The sequence below is a fragment of the Saccoglossus kowalevskii genome, chromosome 17 (assembly GCF_978046115.1).
Source record: "Saccoglossus kowalevskii chromosome 17, keSacKowa6.1, whole genome shotgun sequence".
NCBI lineage: Eukaryota > Metazoa > Hemichordata > Enteropneusta > Harrimaniidae > Saccoglossus > Saccoglossus kowalevskii.
In genome coordinates, this window is record NC_140657.1 from 3027608 (window position 1) to 3035849 (window position 8242).

Sequence of the window (8242 nt, forward strand, 5' to 3'; positions counted from 1 at the left end):
GATTTTTGCTGATTGGTATACGTTTAATGTATATAGGTTCATTAGGACATTACACAGCATTCTTGTTACAGTAGTATTCATCAGTGTTAAATATCTAGAGAGTAAAATACTCATGCCGGCGATAAATAAAACGACTGGTTAAATGTAGAGTGATTTTGTAAAGAAAAATATCATATACATGTTTTCTTTTTATTTGCATTTGCACCGTTTAATTTCCAGCGTCCATATGATGACACGTATTTTACTATTATTACACCCAGTCTAGCTTAGTCGAATAAGCTTCTCAAGTCTACGCACACGGGTCGTCAAGCATATCGGCGTTTATACAGTTTATACGATAATCAGATAATGGGTCATAAAATTGTCTATCCCGTGATCGATTGGTATGATTTGTAAACTATAAAACATTTCAGATATAGAAAAAATTTGTTCAGCGTCTAAAATGAGTCAGAGGACACGTTTTTGTAGTTTATGCATTTCAATAAGTTCAGTCTTGCTCGTATTGCCCCATGCCACGCGTCTGTACTGAATACTGGACTGAAACATACATTGACACTAAAGCACTCCTACGGTACTTAAACAATGCTGACTTGTATGCAGAATCCAAACACGCCCGGCTAACCTTTTACATGTAATGATTAATAAGCATTAATCAACATTATTAATGATTTTTAATATTCACGAATATAGTTTATAAATAATTGAACAAATGTACATGATAATGTAGCATTTCAATTATTATTACATAGTATCTAAAATATGTGCAATAGTTAATTTATTCTTATTAAACACAAAGAATAAAGACATTTAAAATCATTACTTTCCAGTCCAGTTTTCACAATTATTTATCACGGCAGTTAAAGCATTAAAGAAAGTAACGTAGATAGATAGTAAGTTAGACACAATGAAATACTTATTAATTATTCAATCCTAAATCCAGCAATCAACGATTGTATCCTGCTGTTAACTTCTATTATAAAATCGCATATTTTTCAATAAATCTCCAAGCATGGCGAAGTAAATCGATCGACCAATGGATCTGACCGTTGACGCAATCACGTGATTACAACTGGTGTGCCTCAAAGGTTAACCCATTGCCGGGTTGCATATTAGTACAGTTAGGTACTGTGACCTTTTAACTTTTAACTTGATATAATAAATGCGTGTAAAGCTTGAATGTTTTTGCTATTGTTATTTTTGCTATTAGGTGACTCGAAATTGTAGCCAGGTCATGTGCGTTACTGAGAACCTGCAATTCCCCATTGCCGAATTACCAGTCAGACGCGATGTAATTCCATATGCGCATGCGTACCCTACCTAGGAACAGGTGAGGGTAGGACAAACATCTGAAATGTCAAAAGACACTGGTAGAGTGCAACCCGGAAAAAGTCAGCGGCATATTTGAAACAGGAGTGAGTGTTAGTGGGTACAAACGAGGGCAGCTAAAAGAATTATTTAAGATAGCTGAGAAATGTGGATTCCAGAGAAAATGGACTGAATTAGATATGGTACTTGAGTTTTTCACAGATTAAATATGACTGTGACATAATTTTTCAACTCCAAAAATACTCGCAAAAAATATGAATATTACGCTATAGCCAAAGATAATTTGCATGCTCGTTATTCTTGCTTAGGCAGAGGCTGGTACGAGTTATTGGAAAGACTTTATTTCAGGGGATTTTTTAAGTTGCAAGTTGAAAACATTGATGTTCGGGGCACTGCGACTCTGCGCTTTTGGAACCTTCAAAATCTATCCTACCTTCAGTTTGTTGACCCCAGGTCACGCAATATGCGCAAGAGCACAGACGATGAACTCGGGAACCCCGAATTGTATGCTAAAGGTTCCCAGCTTTTCACCTCCTGTGGAGTAGAACTGAACACACACAAACATCAAGACACTTGATTTTTGACCAAAGGTTTGTCTTCATCAATCGGATTTTGGATTATTGTTTTAAGTGTCTTGAATAAAAAGATGAATCTCGGGCATTCTAGGAAGGTTGGAACTGTATAGAGGAAAATTCCATTAAATTGGAATTGCATCCATTACTGATAGTAGTTTTCAATTCTGGGGGGGTACCTGTTTTATAACATCCAGTTATATATTTAACACTTTATTTGAATGGATAGGGACACATTCGTAGACAGTATCAAGCCACCTATCTTCTAATTGTCCATCCCTGGTGATACCGGCTTATCGAAATGCAGTGGGGTAGATTGCGGACAAGTTGTTAATGACAAACGTCTCGAAAAGTAGAGGGTATGTCTTCCTTTAATGTCGTTAATGAGAACCCTACTTAAAATATCAGGGTAGAAGTGGGAATTGTGAAACAAGTAATTATAATGAAAATGAAGTACAATATTCTTAGTAATATTGACACGTGTTGTTTAGTATGATGGATCCCCACGATTGAGTACAAGTACAAAGAGTTTAAAATTAAGGTTGTTATCCATAAGAAACGTGAAACCATCAAAACAGCCATTTAATTCATCGTGGGGTGGGCGGAGTAAGGCGGTTCTTATTTTTATTACTGTTTGACCTCCCAGTTTGTCATTCATCATGTCCATTTCCATATAGGCTCCAGCCAATATCAGATTTGACTATCTGTTCTAAGGCGTGGCGCTCGAAAATGAGTGTTGTGCATGTGGCAAATGTCCAACTGTCTTGGGTAATAAGATCAGCTGAATTTCAACTAGAAACAGGTGAACTGGTATACATGTATTTACGAAGCCAGTGAATTTGATACAAGCAAAAGTAACTGCATCTACGTATATTAACACACATACAGAATATTTTCTTGGAGCACTAAATGTGAAAAATGTCCTACTCCCTGTGCTAATTTAGTTGGTTAAGCCCATTTTAAATATGCCACACCAGCCACATAGCGCCCCAGAGAAGATGGGTAGTCAAGAAAAACATTGACTGAAGCATTGCAAAGGACTGAATTGTTGTCAATAGCAACAAACATAATGGAAAAGTCAAAGACAGTGAACAAACAAAAACAAAAAACACACAGGCATATAAAATACTAACTTTCTAGGATCTTTATTTGCTCAAAGTAATCCAGAGTAGTCCGCCATCTTTATTTTAATTTTGGGTGCAACCATTATCTTATGGGGACCACGGGTGATAACTTAGTTAGTGAACCAATTAATGCATTTGACAGGGAAAATATAAAAACTCTATCACAACATCAATTAAAACAGCTTGCTGCATTATAAGTATCACTTCCCTGTCAAATTAGCGGTTCATGCATATTTGAATCCGACAGGCCAATTCCATCACCCCATGTTGGCCTGAGACTTCCATCCAATCAGAGCATTTCAAATAAAGATGATTCCCTACAAATTCTAGAGGGCGCTGTGGCCAAAAAATGCCATAATTAACGTTAATAAAACTGATATATAGTTTTATTAATTAACTTTATAAACAATTGATCCATTTAAATTGTGCAGGCATAGCATAGTGGGATCAAATCACACCCATCTCACTGAATTTTCTATCATTACGGTTTTTCATCTCAGTCTCATTTTTTTAAATAAAATGTGAAACGTGAAAAACGGAAATTTACAAATTAAATATTGTTTTTATCTAATTTTCCAGTAAAGAAATTGACAGGTTTTATCAAGTACCACATTATGTCAGAGGTCAGAACATGCATTGATGTTCAGTAAGATAGTCATAGCATATGTATTTATCATGTAGAAACCATGTGACAGTCATGGGAATGTGTAATTTGCATCTATGGCAAAATTAAATGCGCTATTTTATCTCTTATGACGGCACACATAAGACAAAAATATGTATACTTCCTCTCTAATCACTGTCATTGGCATATGTGTATCCATTTTATATGCGTTTGCTATTGAATATGAAAAATTTAAATCCCAAATATCGATAAAAAACACCCCTTCACCCCTGAAGGTTTCCTTCAATATGCGAATCATGTCATACAAGATCCAGTAATTAGCTATCATATTTCTTTCATGGGGTCCTTTTATAGCTATTACGGTGTTTGGACATCTAGCTTTAAGTCGTTGTACACTTGAACGAATATTTACGAGTAATTCCTCAAAGCTATCCAGCGTCCAAGTGTCAAAATGCGCCCATAAACCTATAGCGATTACGTAGTTACATTTTGGAGCAGCCATGTTGTCCAGAGTGTCAACAAAGAAAGGAAAACGCGGAATTGGGATTTCATTGTGACGAGACAAAGCATGGTGTCGAAATGTAAAATTGATATTGTTTCGTATGTCCATCATATCACATGCGTACGCGTTCTTCACTGTAATATTGTATGAACCAGGTACCGGTGCGAGAGTTTTGCGCCAGTTGCTATCGTTTACTTGTTGTGGATATCCTGCAATTTCAAGCACTTTTTTCAACCACTGAACTGTAGTAGAGTCACCTAGTAAGAACACGTGTTTGTCTCGAAGGCAATTCTGTACCTCTGCTACATCATTCCATTGTTTGGCGTTGCATACTAAAGAGTGCCATCTCGTACCAAGCCAATATCCGTCACTTGTTGGCTCAGGTAAATCGTCATCACATTGGGGAACGTTGTTGTTTTCATCACCGTCTAACAATAATTCACCTAAAAACAGCAAAATTGATACAAGATTGTTATTCAAACAGATTTATATTGATGTACAAATTATGTACATAATATATTGTATATGAACATTTGTTATTTTATTTTCAGTTCGGAAGTACTCGTAGGGAATGTGATAAATGATTCCATATATATCTTTGAAAGTTCAGCTTCCTTAAATATAAGTAAAACACAAATTATATTGATGTGCATGTCTAAATATGTCTCATCATTGGCGTACGTATACATACTCTTTGTTAAAATAAAGAGATAGAGTCACCAAAACCAAGAAATACTTATTACACTCTTCAGAATGGCGGGTAAAATTGTATTGTAAGTCCTGAGTGTTTTACACATTGCAAAACAAACATGTAAACGCTAATGAAATGTCATACTTGTATATGATTTAGAAATATTATCATCGGAATTACATTCAGTAAATTACGTTGGCTGTTGACGTCACAGACGCTAGATAAAACGAAATGAAGTATTTGTTTTTTGAAGCATCATTAGCACCTGCACACATTGTCATTTAATTGGTTTTGTCGATGATTGACGACACAGTGAAATCGGAATACATACCCTCTGGCTGGATGATAAATTTAGAAATACTGCTTGTCAACACCTGTGCTGCATTCGGCCTGAAATATACGAGTACACAACACCTGAAATTACATATCGAAAGTTGTTCACTACACGCCATTTTGCGTGTTAGTTACATTTTTTCTTGCTGTGGTGAGGCAACTGCCGAGATCATGAGTTTCTAATTCTGTTGTTTCATGTCTGTTTATTTGAATCTATAATTCATTACTAGTATTGGTGCAAAGCAGTATTGTAGTTGTATACAACAAACGGAGCAGCACGGTTGATATTGCTCTTACAATAACCAATGTAAAATAATTACATAATCTATCGATAAAAAACAATATCTTATAAAGCGATCATGTCCTGTTTCTCACATTAATTTGCATATTTAGATTAACTGATTACTACCAAATGTGTTTGTAATACATATAGTCAATAGTGTTTCAAAGTTTCTTTCGATATTTGTGAATAAAATCTTTGATTGATGTTACAGAATATATAGTGACATAATACTCACGTTTTGAACAATTTCTTTCTTTCACCATCTATTTTCATCATATCTACATATGTCTCAGATGCTACATTTGATATTGAAGTGAGGGTATTGCAACGCAATGAGTCTGGTAGATCACATAAGAATATAGTCTTTCCCAAAGCTCTTGGATGTGGAAATTCGCACTTATCCATCCATGAGCTGTCTCTAACTAGTACACAACGAGATGTTTCAGTTATGTTGTTACTTCGAAAGACTCCCTCCCAAGATGCTCGTTTCTCTGTTGGTCTGAACACATCATTCTGATATTTTATCGCTTCTCTCTGTAAAACTAGCACAACCTTCAAATTAACAACCCCTGGGCTACCAGCGTAAAAGTGTATAGTATATGTTCCATTGTTATGGTCAATCACTTTACCCATAGATGCAAATTGTCTAGTAGTGTTAAAAATAGACGCACGCCATAAATCTCCACCTAGTATTCGTCGACGTCCATTTATATCACGTGCTATGACACGAACGGTTATGACATCACCAAAGTGAATGTAATCAATGTCAGGTTGCATTACTACGTCTGATTTGATAGCGCTAGTTCTTCCCATGCTCCCTCTATGTCCGCCATGTACGTTCCAACTGTTGTTGTAACTTTGATTTCTTCGCGATGATTGAATTAGTTTATAAAAGCTCGTATCTTCTACTCCATGGAAGACCGGGATGACATGAATATAGTCCTATAAAGAGAATTATGATTGTTATTATGATGAATATATATACAGAGCTCACTCGTGTTACTAAAGTTAGGTATTCTGAGACATTTGGCATCTTTTTGCACTTGCTGAATGTGGATCTCCCCTAAATGTGATAATCATCTTAATAATGATCAATCGTATTACCAACCCTAATTGTAATAACAATCAACTCTTTCTGTAATACGATAGGTAATAAACAGGCTCGGACTTTTCTAGCATATTCCATTTGGAAATAAGTGCACAGTTACATATGCTGTGCATAATTGCATAAAATGATTAACTATTTCCCCAAATATATAAAAACCATAGATGGTTTTGTGATGGAGGTTTTAAGTCAGACCTTAGCAAGACAAACACATTAATTAACTGCCGTCTAAATAACGCTTTATCTGTACTTAAATTTAATAAGAAAGTTTGAACATGTATTGATGGCAGTATAACAGTAGCCGAGAGCAAACTGTCATATATAATGCTGTCATTAAATAAAATAATATTTCGCTCTATCAACCAGTCAGTAGTTACAAGGCTACTGTGATGAAGTGATGTAGTGTTGTTGCCATATATGGTGTGATGCGTCTTTTTTTCCTTGTCAGTTTACAAGCTGCTGTTTTGGTACACATGAAGTGTAAACTCATGGCCGGGTTCACTGTGAAGGCCTACAGTGAAGTGATGACAAAGTTCGACCAAGCTATACACAATTACATCTATCCTGAACACATGTGATATGTCTTGTTCACATTCTATGTAATTTTAAATCCGCAGTGTTTAACAACCATTTCCATTGCAAAATGCCGATTTGAAACATTTGTTGTTGCTACAAATTAAATAGATTAGATGTATCAATTAAAATTGCAACTAAACTATAATGACATACTTTCTCATTTCGCAATCTTAACATATGCTGCCATTGTTGTTTTCCGACAATAAATCTCAAATCAAGAATTGGTTTGCTGACTCTTTTTGAAACACTTGACATAGCTACTTGTATGCCCCTGTGTATTGTGTCACGGCAAATGTACTAATAGCTAGCTTTATTTTATTTTATTATTTTGGATTGTCAATAAATACACTTCTTGGTAGCGACCATTAACAAAATATGTAACGACCCAAAACGTGTCATAGGAGACACAAAATAAAAAAAAAGTGAGTGATCAACCATTTTGAAAGCTTTTTAGGGATACTTTGAACTGGCTGCTGGGGCGCTGTTCACATCTTTCAGTCTAGTAATGTCCCAACGACGCAGAAGTCAACACCGTAAATAAAAAACAAAAACAATCTTATTAACTTGAATATATGTACGTATGCAAATGAATAAATAACAAAATCATAAAATCAAAATCAAAAATACACAACTATAATACATCAGCAAATAATAAATTGGTCCGTGGCTAATTTAAAGACCAAGTGAAATTGTAATATTTTCCAGAGACTACTAGTAATAGTATTTGTTTTTTTTGCGTAATTTTAATAAATTCATTAGCGATGAGTAATTTATATTTATAGTTTAGCTGTGATTTTCAAAGCTTTACCTGTGGTAGTGATATGGTTTTTCAAAAATAGGATTTTGAAATGAACGGCTAAAATTAAAAACCTCCTTTCATGTTTAGAGAGAACTCAAGTGTCACTACAGTCACGCTGTTTTTCTATGCGACGGGAGTCAACGCAGCCGGGAATCGTCTTATCATTCTCGCATGAATGATACATCACAACAAGCAAGGCTCTTACCATTCTCCCATAAACTGTAATTTATGTAATGAGTCTAGGACATCCTAACATGTGTAAGAGATGAATTACGTCATTCAGTTCAAATCCGATAAACACTAGCT

General features: G+C 35.3%; 1 protein-coding gene across 1 annotated transcript; it reads right to left on the reverse strand.

Annotated features, from left to right (window-relative positions):
* Positions 1–3765: 3765 nt before the first annotated feature.
* LOC102804267 (NXPE family member 4-like) lies at positions 3766–7392 on the reverse strand. Its single transcript, XM_006823057.2, has 4 exons — positions 7291–7392; positions 5692–6398; positions 5172–5230; positions 3766–4592 (listed from the first exon to the last, which is right to left on the reverse strand). Exons 1-4 carry the CDS (start codon positions 7390–7392, stop codon positions 3766–3768), a joined length of 1695 nt encoding a protein of 564 aa, XP_006823120.2.
* Positions 7393–8242: the final 850 nt, after the last annotated feature.

What these genes read in the sequence shown, in the direction of transcription:
- LOC102804267 (XM_006823057.2), bottom strand. Translation starts at nt 7,392, where the DNA reads ATGTCAAGTGTTTCAAAAAGAGTCAGCAAACCAATTCTTGATTTGAGA. An exon ending in AGAAAGAAATTGTTCAAAAC is followed by an intron (nt 5,231 to 5,691) that starts GTGAGTATTATG and finishes CGTATATTTCAG; the next exon opens with GCCGAATGCAGCACAGGTGT. An exon ending in ATTTATCATCCAGCCAGAGG is followed by an intron (nt 4,593 to 5,171) that starts GTATGTATTCCG and finishes TGCTGTTTTTAG; the next exon opens with GTGAATTATTGTTAGACGGT.